Below are 15193 nucleotides of genomic sequence, written 5' to 3'. Positions count from 1 at the left end.
TAAATTGCCCCTTATATACAATGAACAAGATAAAATAATTTGCTGCCAAGCACGCCAGAAATGTTTAATTACATTGTGTCCCTTTAAAAAAAAGGTGGTCCCCACAATGTACAAAAACAAGAATCAGTGTGTGCATCAGGCGAGAACATTTATTATTTAGATGTTTATTTGTGCAATACAAACAGACTGATACATGTTTTCAAAGCCAGTACATAACATCCAACAGATCACAGAACTGTTAATTCATCAAATGAATACATCGTGACATAATGTAGTGTAAATCACACAATATTAACTATATTGCATTTCCTCAGAAGAAAACTTGATTTAAATATTCAAAGATCGGGACATTTTCAACAAGAATCTAGACAACTGGCAAGTACGACACTTAATGATTGTGCATATTATATGCTACAGACATGTAAATATTAGATGTCATATAAGTGCACTATAATTCTACAAAACAAACAGACCAGTGCCATGACTCCATGGTGCATACGGATTAGATGTACTGTAGATGTAGCACAGTGTAAAACATGCTAAAAAAACAGTACCTCAGTAGTTGCAATATACTGACGGACTATATATATAACAGTCAGGTAACATTTCCTCTACAGTCTGACTAAAACCAAAGTGGGGAAAACAAGGATATCATGAGTGCAAATCTTCCAGCAGAGCAAGATGTTAAATAAAAATAAAAACAACTGTTAACCCCATCAGAACCACTGGTTATGATTAGTCCAGTTGGGAACAGGAGTCATCTGGAAAAATCTACTTATAATTTCCCTCATGAGTCCATGTAGCTCTGACGATGCAAATGCTAACAGGTTGTGCTGGTATTGAGTGAAGTAAAGCACTTATGCCTTATTATCCTTGCAAAACATGTAGTCATAGGCAACACAAAGCTTGTACTGGTTTTAACCGAATAAAGTGGGCCTGCTCTAGGTTTGTCTTCAAGCATTATTTTTAGGTATTCTATGGCCAGAGATATATTTGCTTTATACCCACATACCCACGTTTGTGAACGTGCATATTGAATCTTGTGGATGCATAGTGTTAATATTTGAGGACATGCACGTGCAAGTGACGCTAGTAAAAGACAGAGGATACGCAAGGAAGCCATCATGCAAACATTGGGTCGCAATTTGGTCAGGTTTAGGCAGAAAAAAATACTTGGTTAGGCTTAGGAAAAGAAAGAAAATTTGGGTTAAAATAACTAATGTAAGTGACACAACTCATGTGTTTTATGTACGTTCACTAACTTATATTACATACATTAAAATCAAATCACTCTTGACTTGTGGTCACAAGCGGGACACAAACTCCTGTCTCCAGAGGGAAACACATGCACAGCATTTCCTAAAATCTTTACATATCGCACTTTAAGTTGACACGCATTTGTTGGCCACTGTAAATTACTGTAACACCAGTGCAAACCAGGTACGTATTAAGCTCAAGAAGGCAGGAGAAAAAAGAAAATGAATGATAACTGGCTGTGGGTAAAGCTAGTCTTAAGAAAATCATATTTTCATTATGCAGCGATGATCATCATAATACATTTTGCCATTTTAAAAACATAACAATTAAAAACACGAAAATCACTGTTATATAGGTGATAAAGAAGAATTTGTTGACTCTTTTAGCCATTCTGGTCCAGTAGCCGGGCTTCTCCCCTCCCTTGCTGTTGATGAGGAGCTGACACAGTGATTTCTCCATCTCCCTCAGCTCATGTGAGAGCTTCTCCAAGGTTTGGTACTCCTCGTTCAGCTTGCTGGTGCTGCTGCTGCCCTGCAGAGGTGGTTTAGTAGATCGGTTTATATAAATATGGATCAGCACGTTATCAGTTGAAACATTTGACATTCAGCATTTTGTGCCCATTGTGATGAGAATTTAAAGGGCAACCCAGTTCTAACCTCTTTGGCCACAGGCAGCTGTTCAGATGGAGTCTCGCCAGTAGACACATCATAGATACACGCACATCGAGTCCATTTGTTCACCTCTGCAAGGATACGTTTGACACAAAGACGGCTTCAAAATCAAAGAATTAACAAATATGTATGTATGTGAGCAGGTTTTCTGTTATTCAGGGTTATACCCACTTTTTACTGGGAACATTGTTTTGTAATTTCAAGTATTCAAGATTTAGATTATAAATGGAAATTTCATTGAGGCAATCAAAGATAAATAAGCCACTGATATTAAGGTAACTCGGACAGCCTTTGAGATGTTTCTGAGATCCTTTATTGATTTCCTTGACAGGAGGGTTCACTCCTGGAGGAAAAACTGAACTGAAGTGATAACACCGCCAAAGAGCTTTTCTTTATTTGTTTGAGAAGATTGTTTTTTTTTTACTCCTGACAGGTTTGAGAAACCAAACTGAATTTCTATCTTTTTTTTTATTATTGTTTAATCACTAAAGCGTGGTAGCTTTTGTTGAACTCTGGAGTCTTCCTTTTGGTGAATATTATCTAAACTTGTCTAACCCTAACCTGCAAAAAGCCATCAAGATAAAGTCAAACAGTTGTTGTAAAAAAATAAATCTTTTTTAAAATCAAAAGTCAAATCAAGGCCTAGTGACCACTAAGGAGTCTTAGCTTTACGTACTTAGGCTTGTTTTGAACTTACACACAGGTGGTGCAACTGGCTCCTGGTCTCACCTCTGTGACAGTTGTTGAGCGCTTTATCCTGTCCGTTGCAGTCCTCACTCTCGCTTTGGTCTCTGTTTGCCTCGTTGTCCTGGGTGTCTCTTTCCATCAGATACATCACGAAAATCGTCTCCAGGAGGCTCAGCAGCATCAGACCAAAAATCCCAATACAGTAGACGGCTGAGCGGGACAAGGAGCTTCATTAATACAGAGCAATAACTAAACATTGAGTCAGTATGTGCTGTTCCTGTTCATCTAAAGTGCAGATCAGTAAAGAAGCTTCTTTACCTATAAGAGGGATCCTGTTTGACGAGGCTGGCAGAATTTCATTCAGAATAAGCTGTAACACAGTGATAGCGAGCAGCACAGTGACCTTGAAGCTGAGCTTCTCGCCGCCGCTGTCTGAGATCAGGAAGGAGGCCAAGTCCAGACCCAAGAAGAACAGGACGGGCAGCAGGAAGTTGACAATGTAGAGGATGGACCGCCTCTTCATGTTGATCTGTGAAATGTTGTTAAAGGGTCACGTGTAGAGTCAGCACAGTACTGGACAAAAAATATAAATAACTGCTTTAATAAGAGGCAGTAGAGGGCAGCAATGTGCATTTTTTCACACAGTATTTTTGTTATGTTGTTGTCACTACAGCAGTGTGACAACAGTGCACATATTTGCGCTGGCTGTGGCTGCTGCAGGGGACCTGGCTTTCAGGCTATCAAACACTTTACATATATTTTGTGTTTGACCAGGTTAGACTCAGCTGTGTACTTTGCATTGCAAATGCTGCAGCAAGTGTTGCTTTGACTCACTGTGACTTGTTGCAGGGTGATGTCCCTTTGTCTCTATAGTTTTACTTTAAAGATGCACTGTCAGGAACTGAAATTTGGCCCCTATTGATTTAATGCAAATCAGAAGTACCAATTTATTAGGTTGGTACCCCTAAAATTTTGGTACCCAAAACTAGAAAGGACAGAAGGATACAAGAGAGAAAGAAAGAACAGGCAAGATGCAAAGATAAGCAAGGCGAGACATAAGAAATGCAGATATTAGCAGTATACTGTAGTTTAAAAGTGGGATATTTCCCTCCAAGATGCTAATGAGGACTTTTTTTTTTCAAAATGGCAATACTCAAATACAGCCGCCTTGATCTGTAGGAGATAAAGTGCCTGATGACGCAGTTTCTCTTTGTATCTAGTTATACATACAGTGTAAACGATGATGTCTTGGTCCTCTAAATCAGTGGCGTTTCTGGCGGTAACTGTCATGTTGATGAACAGCCATTCGTACTGGGTCCTCATCAACTCACGAGACCACTCTGTGGCCTCTGAAGAGTTGTCGCTCGCCTGGAGACGAATGTCTTTGGCTGAGGTGGGAGATAAAAGAAGAGGTGCTAAGGAAGTACACAGACAAACATTGAAATGTATTATTTATATATATTATATGTTTTCCTCATGATGTTAATATTCGGCTCATGCGACAATTAGCTCTTGCAAATAAAAACACATTTTAGAGTCACAGCTCATCAGGCTCTCACCAGCGTGAATGACAGACTTGAAGGAGAGGTTGCAGCTCTGAGTGTCGAAGGGGAATTTGTAGATGTGCATCCTGCAGGTGCTGACCAGCACCTGGTCGTTCTGGACTTCAACGTCACCTTTACTGTTGATGGTGAGATAAGGACTCGGAGGAGCTTTGTCCTTCTCTGTCCTGTATGAGAGAACATGTGAAACACACATGATGGTGATTACTAAAGGACTCCTTGTGAAAATGTAGACTCACTGATGTCCACACAATACCAGTGAACTTTTTTCATTGTTTTGACGTGTAAAAATGATCACACTTCTGCTGACTAGGGTTACACTGGACAAGCTGGAGCCATTTTAGGTTTTTTAGCTTTCTTTTTCATGTTTTAAAACAATTCACCATCTACTTCAGTTGTTTTGGGGAGAATGGTGAACGCTTTTTTGCCGTGAAGCTCCAGAAATGTTTTGTGGACTATAAAACGTCACTTGCTTTATATTGGCTTGGGGTTGAGTGGATAATGACTGAATTTAAATCTGTGAAGCTGCATCAAAATAGCAAAAGCATCGAGGCACTCAGATGGAAATAAGGGAGAAAAACAGGGAAACTTGCTACTGATGTTGGCTTTTGCATTAGAGTCTGAGAGCCATTATGACAGTCTAGACATCTGAATAATGCTCTCTTAATTAGCTGTCAATTTTAAAAAGTCATTATATGCACTGCACTGCACAGTGTGTGTGTGTGTGTGTGTGTGTGTGTGTGTGTGTGTGGTAATGTGGGCACATTTGCACTTACATTTCTTCAATAGTGAGATCTGGTTTCCACAAAACTTCAGTGGGAAGAGAAACATTATTAATTCCACAAAACTGATCTGGATCCCAGGAAATGTATTCATTGCGCCACCTCTACAGAGGAAAACAAGGAGTCACAAACGGTAAAAAATAAAATAGACGGTAAATAAAAGGGAAGTGAGAGAGTGACACAAATTAATAAAGGTTTAAAGGACTTTGGAGACAGGAGATTTGTCAGAGTTCAGTCCTCAAAACTCACCGTGACGGTCCAAACATAAGGAATGAATTTCTGGTCTTTCTCAACCTGTAAACAAAGAAATACACTTGAAAATATTCCAGATACTCGGTGTCAAATCAAAGTTTGAAACCTATCATAGAGCGCATACCTCCACACAGACTGCACAGAGCTTTGGAAAATAAACTGGATGTGCAGTACAATAAACACAGACCGTGTTTCACAGAAGTTAGCATCTCCCCGGTTCCTTCGACAAAAAGCTTATAGGATTTTTGAACTGGATTTTGGATTTTTGCAGAACATAAGCTCTTTGGCACACAAGTTTATGATGCTTCAGATAATCTTCGCAGATGAACACCACTTTTCAGATGTTTGTTTGATGAAGTAAAAAGCTAACATTAGGCTATAAACAGACTACATTGCGGTCGCATGACTTATACGTCACCACCACTGAGCGTCTTACTACACAATTACTATGCATGTTTTCTATAAACTGATCTACCTACAAGTTGTAAAGTTAGAGATAGAATAGTTTGTAACTAAAGTCGGCCTGTAAAGACGGATTTTATACAGGCATTTCGGATTGCAAACTACAGCACTCTATTAAGTTGCAACATAAAGAAACATAAGGTTTTAATTTAACTGTGGTTTTGCAGAAACGTACTTTGCTAACATTTATTCTGCCGATTATATCCGGTTGCCCAAAAACCTGTTTGTAAAAAAACAGACAATCTGATAATCACTCACCACATCTAGAATGGCGTAGAGCAGAACCTCCAGAGACACCTCCGTGGGCCTTCTGAAGTTTTTAACAGGCCGGGTCATGGAGAACAACTCGCTGTCTTTTTTCAGGTTCAGGTGATTTAAAACATCCTGATAACTGCAGTTATCCTCAGTGTTCACCACATCTACAGCAGAAACATCAAGACACGTCCTGTATGACAGAAATAACTCGACAGGAAATAAATCAGATTGACTGTATGTGCTCTTAATTACTTATAAGTAGACGAAACAAGACAGACATGGTGGTTTGGTATCTACTGCTTCTGATATTAGTAATCAAACCACGAAAAGCACCAGCTCACAGATCTCTCCAGTAATACCCAGTGATTGTGGTCACTGAAAGGCCATTATGGGATGGGCGTTGGCAGGACTGCAGGGTTTTATCTCACCAGTCCAATAATGATTTTTTTATTTATACATATTTTTGTTAGATGTGAGAGTCTTTGAGGTCATTTAAGTTTAAACAGGGATTTCTGTCTGAGATACATATTTGCTATATATGCTACCCGACAAGGCCTGCAAATGTGGGTTTAACAACATAATTATGCCAGCAAAAGTTCTCCCAGGACACTTTAATCTGTACCAATATTCCTCTTTTTTAAATTATTGTTTAAAAAAAACCTTTTCTTTTCTCATTTCTCCTCCTTTTACCTTGCTTTTTCTTCTTTTTTACATTTACAACAAGAAAAAAATCACACGCATTAATCCCTTCAATAAAAACACCAAACAGACTTCAGTTTTTTGCCCTTTAAGTTGTCCGCGTTAAAAAAGGCAACGCAGTTTGATTTAATTATCAAGCCACAAGAGTGTCCAGGAAATAAGTCATCCAAGCTTACCTGTGAGGAAGAGCAGCAGCAGAACTCCAGACAGCATCATGACTGCGATGAGAAAGTGAGAATCCAAAGTCAGTGTGAATCCCTGCCCTCTCTGTAGTGTCTGTAAATATCACCAAGAGCGGTAATGTCGCCACTTCCACATACTGGAAGAGGGCCGGGCAAACTGAATGACCATTTTTATTTTAATACTGGCATTAGTCTGACAGCCATCCGGGGGCTGTGGTCACTCCCACAGCATCTCTCAGTGATGCAGGAAGGCCCCTGGAGGCAGAAATGGGCTGTAATGATTGTTTAATGGTGAAAGTCATTACAGCAATAAACATGTTTCACATTAATCTGACACATCCAGGTGAAAAAAACATGAGTCAGTACACTCAAGGGTGACTTTAAGTATTTAAATGTACTTAGACTTGAAAAACACATTATGTTTGAATAGAAGTTCCCCTTAAATTCAAATGTAATAATTAAGTAAAAACACATAAGTCTGCATTAATTTAAATTAAAAAATGTGCTCCTTTACATTGAACTCATGTAATTCAACTTGATGTAAAATTTTAATGTCATTAATATACTCAAAGTCAGTGTTTTAGGCTAGTTATTCTTCCTCAGAGGAGAAATGCAGGTGTTGCAGCAGCACAAGGATGGAAATGAGTATGGATCGATGGAGAAAAGTCATTAAAAGTTGCGATTAGAAGAATATAAGGTAAAAATACAAATACACATTGCAGTTAACAGAAAGTTAGCAGAATAATCACCTATTTTTATAATGTATGCAGTGAAATTTGAATTATGTTCATGCAGATTATTCTTCTATACTTAACTTGTAGACTTGGGTAATATATGGTGGTTAGATCAAACTTGGAATATGGAGGCAAAATCATTTGAGCTGCCCATAAAGTGAAATCGTTGCTATTTTTACTAAGTTTGTAATTATAAGAAGAATATGAAAATTCAAAGCTGACTCTGCCTGTCAGGAAAAGTGTAAAGCACACCATCTTGTGGCGGCACAAAGACACTGTCAGAGGGTCAAACCTGAGCTTGAATGAAGGTTCCTGATAATGGTGTGACAATCTGCCTTCCTTCACCCCAGAGATGGACTCAAATCCCCAAATGTGTGTAAAATGTAGGGAAATTCAAGGAATAACTGAAGTTATAAAGATTCAATATGCGGGGCCACGAATATTTGACTTGCAATCCACCCAGAAGTCTTTGAGATATGATACTCAGAGACCAACACTGCCATCCGTAAAGCCGCTCCAGCTGGCATATCTGCAACAAATCAAATCAACGTCCACTGTGAGTCGATGTGGTCAAACGATAAAACATGTAAAGGTCCTGTGGGGATATTTTAAGGGCTCTGCAGCAGCCTGAGTGATGAGAGTCTCCTCCTCCCCGTCCACCACAATACATCAGATCCACCAGCCTACTTTTGGATGATGCGTTTATATCATGGAGGGTATCGAGGCTGGGGAGGACAGATTGGTTTAAAGCCTGTGAGTGACAGATGAGATGATGAAGATCTGAGAGATGATGTGAAATACTGTCGTGTTAAAACATGAAGCAGGAAAGTTTCCTCTTTAACAATCGATTGTCCTAACATCAGAGCAGATTTGTCATATTGCACACGTGATTTTAGGAGGTGGTTGTGACCATATTGAGGTTCGTCTTGGGGTCAGTATTTACCTCCTACATCATAAACCACCAGACACAGCTGCACATGTATTTGTACAATAATCTAAACCTTTTTGGGGCTTTTTTTGCTGTTGATTTTTAAGTCTCCAGTGGATAGAAAGTGTTTTTATTCAATTTCAAAACATTTTAAGGAACAATTCATTTGTTCCTGCCGCAAATTTATGATTGCTTTCAAAAAATTCTCGTAGGTTTCCAGCAGACACTGTTTTCTTCTTTAAATTCACCATTTAGCGATTCAGTTTATCGTAGTTCATCTCACTTTAACCACATAAAACAGATTCACAACCAAACACGACACAGTTTCCACACATTTCACATTTCTAAGTGTTCCACTCCAGGAAGATGAGGGGTAGAAACAGCGACACAGTGGTGACGTAGAAGATGAAGAAAGCTCTGTTGATCCGTGCGGCCCACTGGATGGACTTCCCTTCTCCCACTCCGCAGTTGAAGTGCACGTTCAGAGTTTTCTGCAGCTCCTTCAGCTCCTCCAGGATCAACAGTAACGCACGAGACTCCGCTGACTGAACGCTGTTGTTAACCTGCACCAAACAGCAGTAACAGAGTCGTGTTAAAGATGGTCTGCTGACAATGATGATGTGTTATACACCAGGTGGACAGAACTGTTCAGTTTCTCATGCAAGTTATTGCTTTTTAACTGGTTGAATCCAGGCTGTCAAGACCAATGAGGTCAACTTTGAAAGCAGGTCATTGTGATCCACGTTTCTGGTTAGACTGTGACCTCTAGTGGATGTAGTAATAATGATAGCAACAAAGGAGGAAGTCAGTCGAAGATGTATAAAGAGCGATATGTCGGCAAAGGACGGAGGTCAGGGACGGATAATTGGGTCAAACAAACACAGGACTTTCATCTAGATGACTGCTGTTTGTGTCCAGTGAGAAAACAAAAGCCTCATCACATCTTAAAAGCATGTAAAATGCATTCACTTTGCCATGTTGGCTCAACAATGTTGACCGATGCTTCCATTTCTGGCATCGTTAACCCTTGTAGGTTTGCAGGTTTCCACATAAATGAAGTGCATGTTTTTAAACTAAGAAAATGTGAATTGTGATATTAATCTGACAAAAACGCTCGAGAAACTACGCAATTTTGTCCACCTGGCTTGCCATAATAATTCTGTATTCGATCCGTCTGTGTACCTCTTCAGCCAGAGGCAGCAGTTCATGCCGTTTCTCACCATCAGACGCTTCACAGATGCAGGAACAGCAGGTCCGTCTTCTCTCCTCTGAAAGCACACAGCAGGCTTGTAACGAGAATGACTGCACAGGTAAAATGAGCACAGCTATGATTGGGAAATTAAGTTTTTAAGGCCTTTGAGATTATAAACAAGAATCAGCAGCCAGAAAATCTTTGTCTTCATGGAGCATCCGATAAGCTTCTGTGAAAACCGCTGTCGTCTGTAATCTGGGTCTCACCTTTGTTACAATTATCGATTTCTGCTTTTTCCTGTGTGTCCACGTGGTCGACCCTCAGCCCGAACTTCTCCTGGGACGCAGAGTTTTTCTCCATAAGATACGTAACCAAGATGGTCTCCAGCAGACTGAGCAGCATCAGAGCAAAAATCACAATGCAGTAGGTCGCTGAGAGGAGAAAAAGAGGCCATCACTACGTTTTGTTTCTGAATGTGACTCTCCCTGACAGTATGAATCATAATCTCCCTGTGTACCTATGAGTGGAGTCTTGTTGGACATGGAGGGCAGGATTTCGTTGAGGATGAGCAGCAGGACAGAGATGGCGAGCAGCACGGTGACTTTGAAGCCCAGCTTCTCTCCTCGATGGTCTGCGATGAAGAAGGAGGCGAGGTCGAGGGTCAGGAAGAAAAGGATGGGGACCAGGAAGTTGATGACATGGAGGAGGGGCCGCCTCCTCATGGTGAACTGGGAAAACAGGTGCAAACAAGGGATGAGGCATTGTTTGAGTTTGTGGTTTTGTTATTTCCTGTTTTATTTTGAAGTTCTGCCCTCATGTGTCATGTTTTGCTTTTCATTTCCTCCCTTTGTGTGACATCCCACCCTTCTTCTCTGTTCACCTGTGTCCTATTAGTTAATCAGCCCTTGTGTATATAGTCTGTGTGCTCCCTCCATGTTTCTTTACATGGACCCAGACTTTTCAGAACTGAAAGAAGAATATACAGATGGGTGACATATTAAAGGAAAAACCAACATAAAGTGCCTTGTTAAGGTGTTGGGACACCAGGAGCCTCCAGAACAGCTCTCAGCATAGATTTTACAATTGTCTGACTCAGCTGGAGGCATGAACATCGAGATATTACCTCATGTGGTGTGCTGTATAAAAGTATCTGCTCTCTTATGTTTCTCCACTTATACATTCAGCTGTTTCCTTTATTTTGTCACCCATCTGTTTCCGTCCCTTTTGATGCATACAGTATATACGAGCTGTTCCCACAGTCTGTCATGGTAGGTGAAATTGGAGCTGGAGATGGACAGTTGGAGGAACTCCCACTCTCCCTGCGTCTTCATCATCTCTCTGGAGAACTGCGTGGCTCGAGAAGAGTTGGAGAAAGCGTGGAGCCGGATTTCATCGACTGCGGAGAGATTGGGAAATTTGACTGAAAAGGAGGTGGCGGTAAAAACTTCAGCACAGGCAGTCACACACCGCACACACTCCCTCCCTCACCGCAGTGTATTGCAGATCCGATGGTGATGTTGCATCGCTGCGTGTCAAAGGGGAACTTGTGGACGTCCATCCGACAGGTGCTGACCACCTTCATGTCCTCTTCCAAAATGACCTCCCCCTCGCTGGACACGTACATGTAGGGATTATGAGGAGAGTCGTCCTTTTGTATCCTGAGACATCACACAAAGTCTTGTTTGTAGAGCATTTAAACCACATTGATCATTAACAGAATCGATACATGAGGGCGCTCTTCCTGGATCATGTATTTGCTAATTACCGCACTTAACAATAGTATAAAAACTCTTGTGTGACCTACTTATAAACATGAGCACATAGTAAAGTCATTTACCTTCTAAACAAACACAGGGTGTGCGGCATCAGCAAATATCAAGCTAATAAATTAGCTTATTAGGGAGCGTGCATGTTGGCTGCAGGAACGTCCAGTGAACGTTTGCCCGTGAACTGAATGTTTATTTCACGGCCATAAACCGTCTCCAATGTTCTTCTCGTTGGAGAAGAAAGCTGGTGTTTTGGATTAAGAGCAGCAGACTTTGAGACCATCACGGCCCACGTTGTCTTTCAACCATCCAACCTGACCGGCTGGACCGCCCCAGGGAGGAGGAGAGTCGGAATAACAGCCCTGCTCACCCAGCTCGGTTTAAGGCTGCTCCTGGCTAATGTCTGGTCGCAGGAAAAGGAAATGAACAAAATGGGACAAAATGGGACACAGGCTGGCAAAATATTGTGAAATCAGAGACTGTTGTGCCACAACATCTCAGATCAAGCTGTTGCATTCGACGGGCAGACTGTGTCCTGAGCCAACAGAGTGCAGGACTACAGTAGAACAAGGAGAGGTGGACTGTGTTTTACAGTGTTTCCCAGATGTCGAACTTTTGATATGAAGATGCCGACCATGTTATCATCATCATCTTGTGCTGCTGCTTACATTAACCCTGACTCAGATTCAAAAGATGCACTACGTGTTTATGCATGCATGTATATAAATAACCTATAGTTAGCCTATATGTTCTGTAATTTGTGTAGCATAAAGGAGTTTATGAACTTCCATTTTGTTATACACCGCAACGCACAAGTTCATGTGTGTCGTGGGACTTTGCAAAGTGTTGTGTGGGGACGACCGGGCAGAGCGAGGAGCTTACTGGACCTGGAGGGGAAATTTACTTGTCATGAAAGTACAAAGGAGAGGGGAAAAAGAAGATAGAGAAACGGAGTCTCAGGTGAGTGCTCAATTCATTCAGTGGCTCAACTGAATTCAAACACAGACACGCCCTTGATGCATGACGTTGCAATTTAGCTAATGGCGAAAATTTATTTTGCGTTCAGTGTGAGAGATACGGTGACAAGTGATACTGTAACGGTCGATCTAATCCTTGTCTTCCTAAACCAAACTTTAGTGTCTGTGTGTGCTGCAGGCTCACATCTCGTAGATGAAGAGGTCTGGTTTCCAGAGCATGTCTGTAGGAACCGAAATCTGGGTGATGCCACAAAACTGATCAGGGTCCCATGAGATGCGTTCATTTTGCCAAATCTGCAGCCAATTAAAGGTGAATTACCAGAACAATAAGAGACGATGATTTTAAATAAAATACTAAACAACAGGTGACCAAACAGAGCGTCAGCGTCTACTGTTATAAGAAGACATTTTGTTTTTAAATAATCAAAATGAAAGCTATAAAGATTCACTCACCATCGTCGCCCAGATGAAGGGAATGAAAGTCTGTGTTTTCTCAATCTGGTAACAAACACACACATCAGAGCTGATCACTCTGCATGGCAGCGTTCAGGTGATGAATCATACACCAACATAGTAATCAGCACCCACCACAGCCAGGATGGCATAGAGGAGGATGTCCAGCTCTACTATGGTGGGGTGTGTGTAGTCCAAAACGGGCCGGGTCACTTTGAACACACTGTTTTCTTTGGTCAGGTTCAGGTAGTCCAGGACGTCCTGGTAGCTGCACACTTTCTCAGAGGGCGCTCCAGCTACTGTGCATAAAAACAGTTACCAGACAGAATATTTTGTTTTCTTTAAAAAAAACAACAACTAGAGACTATCTTACGATAGTATCACGCGAGTATTAGTGTTGTCAAAAATATCCATATCGATTCTGAATATTTGAAACAGTTTTGGTACTCATTGTTGGCAGCAGTCCAGTACAAACTGTGACAGCAAGTGGACTCATGCACCGCTGCAGTGCCCACGATGCTTCACCTCCTCCAGAAGTAAATTAAAGTTCCATTCTGTAAAACATGGTTTGCTCAGACAGCTTTTAATGTGAAAGGATCAAAGTCGGGGAACTACCTCACTTGAACTTTACAGCTAACTTTACCACCTTTAATAGAGCAACCAAATCCTTAATACAGCAACAAACCTGTACTCATGTCTAACTCTTAGATGCGCTTCTGTGTTTTATGCTGAACCCAATATAATGCCTTTTTTTATCACATTGTTTTAATGTCTTATTTTTAAGAGAGTCTTTCTGGTGAAAATTAGCTGATAGAAACACTATAAACTTGTATCATCACCATTTTTGGTTTAAGATTTGCTCTGAAGTAACTCTGTGACAACGCTCACAGGCTCACATCCTCAAACAGTTTACATAACAGATATAAACACTGTAAAGTACAGTGGAAGTGACACTTTTCTGTCTCTTGACTCTGAAGAAAACAAAAATAACATGCTCTTACAGCACAAAGTCTTACCTGTGAAGGCGATGAGGAGTAAAAAAGCAACATGCATCATATCTGCAGCTGTGTGTGTTCGCAGCTTCCAGTCCAGTGTGCGTCCCTGCTGTGAGACCAGACCCGCTGTGTGTTGCTGTCGAGGAGGGCTGGGCAGAACAAATGACCTCTGTCAACCGGCTGAAATAAGAAACCCATCCCACAGTGGACGCCACGGATTGACGTAATTTGTTAACAGAGGAGGGGAACACATCAGACCTTCAGGTGAGATTGAAGCTGATCGAGTAACAAATAATAAAACTGTGGGAAAGGCAGGTGGTGAGGATTTATGTGTCTCCGGGGAGAGATAATGTGGATTTACAGCGTGCTCACAACTTATTTGACACTGGTGACAGATTGATGGTGGGTGTGAGCCTGTACATGTGAGTGCACAGCACACGACATCAGTAGGTTAAATTCAATTAGGTGGTAATGTGGTAATGTGGTAATGACATTATGAACAATCATGCCATTTAAACCCACTCATTGTCCTCCCCTTCCCATTTGACAGCCGAGCATTACAGCTAATTTATCAGATATGTTAAAAAAAATACAGATTGTATTTCTTTTTATGCAGTAAGTGACTTCACTAATGCCAGTTTTAATTCATCAGATTGTGTTTTAATTTACTCTGGAGTTTATGAACGGTTAGGTGGGTCTGCAACTAGTGATTCTTTTACTTATTATTGAAAGTCGGGTGAAGCTTCGTCGTCCACAAAACATTTCTGGAGCTTCACGGTGAAACAGCGTTGCAGCGTTCTCCTAATCAACTGAAGTAGATGGAGATTTAAAATGCAAAAACAACAACTGAAACACACAAAATGGCAGTAAAAAATGAGGGTGAGTGGATAATGAGTGAATTTTCACTGTTGGATGAACTCTTCCATTAGCTTTTAGCTTTTTTTAGCTTCCTTTAACTCAATAGTTTTGGCATTCTGGTCACCACACCTTACTCATATACTATGACTACCACTCTGTATACTTAATCTACTTCTCACTTCAGTACAAAGTGTTTTCATATTCAGTCAGTTGATCAGTTAAAGACACAATTAGAAGAAGTTATTTTTCTTTTTTCTTTCTTGGGTCTGATTCGTTTATGTTCTTCGAATTAGATTTTTTCTAACTGGAGATCAAAGTGGGGAAAGAAATGATGCATCTGGAGAGCCGGAGCTCTGAGAGGTTATTTTTACTGGTGACAAATAAACAAATCGAGCTCTGTGGTGGGAACGAGCTGCATACCAGAGTTTTTAAATAATGATTGTATGGAGCAGAGAGGAGAGAGACGGAGACCATGTTAGGA

General features: G+C 40.9%; 2 protein-coding genes across 2 annotated transcripts; both read right to left on the bottom strand.

Annotated features, from left to right (window-relative positions):
* Nucleotides 1–1548: 1548 nt before the first annotated feature.
* LOC141015212 (5-hydroxytryptamine receptor 3A-like) lies at nucleotides 1549–6843 on the bottom strand. Its single transcript, XM_073489166.1, has 10 exons — nucleotides 6794–6843; nucleotides 5932–6103; nucleotides 5209–5253; nucleotides 4954–5063; nucleotides 4175–4344; nucleotides 3846–4003; nucleotides 2934–3144; nucleotides 2658–2825; nucleotides 1914–1999; nucleotides 1549–1788 (listed from the first exon to the last, which is right to left on the bottom strand). The coding sequence occupies exons 1-10, from the start codon at nucleotides 6841–6843 to the stop codon at nucleotides 1549–1551; spliced, it is 1410 nt and encodes a 469-aa protein (XP_073345267.1).
* Nucleotides 6844–8815: 1972 nt separating this feature from the next.
* Nucleotides 8816–13554, bottom strand: LOC141015211 (5-hydroxytryptamine receptor 3A-like). The gene is made up of 10 exons (XM_073489165.1): nucleotides 13545–13554; nucleotides 12995–13158; nucleotides 12860–12904; nucleotides 12591–12700; nucleotides 11131–11321; nucleotides 10899–11083; nucleotides 10181–10391; nucleotides 9930–10094; nucleotides 9654–9739; nucleotides 8816–9034 (listed from the first exon to the last, which is right to left on the bottom strand). Exons 1-10 carry the CDS (start codon nucleotides 13552–13554, stop codon nucleotides 8816–8818), a joined length of 1386 nt encoding a protein of 461 aa, XP_073345266.1.
* Between the last annotated feature and the right edge of the window lie 1639 nt (nucleotides 13555–15193).

The sequence above is a fragment of the Pagrus major genome, chromosome 20, assembly GCF_040436345.1.
Source record: "Pagrus major chromosome 20, Pma_NU_1.0".
NCBI classification, from domain to species: Eukaryota; Metazoa; Chordata; class Actinopteri; order Spariformes; family Sparidae; genus Pagrus; species Pagrus major.
Note: the sequence above shows the minus strand (reverse complement) of the source record. Positions and strands in the feature narration are given on the sequence as shown.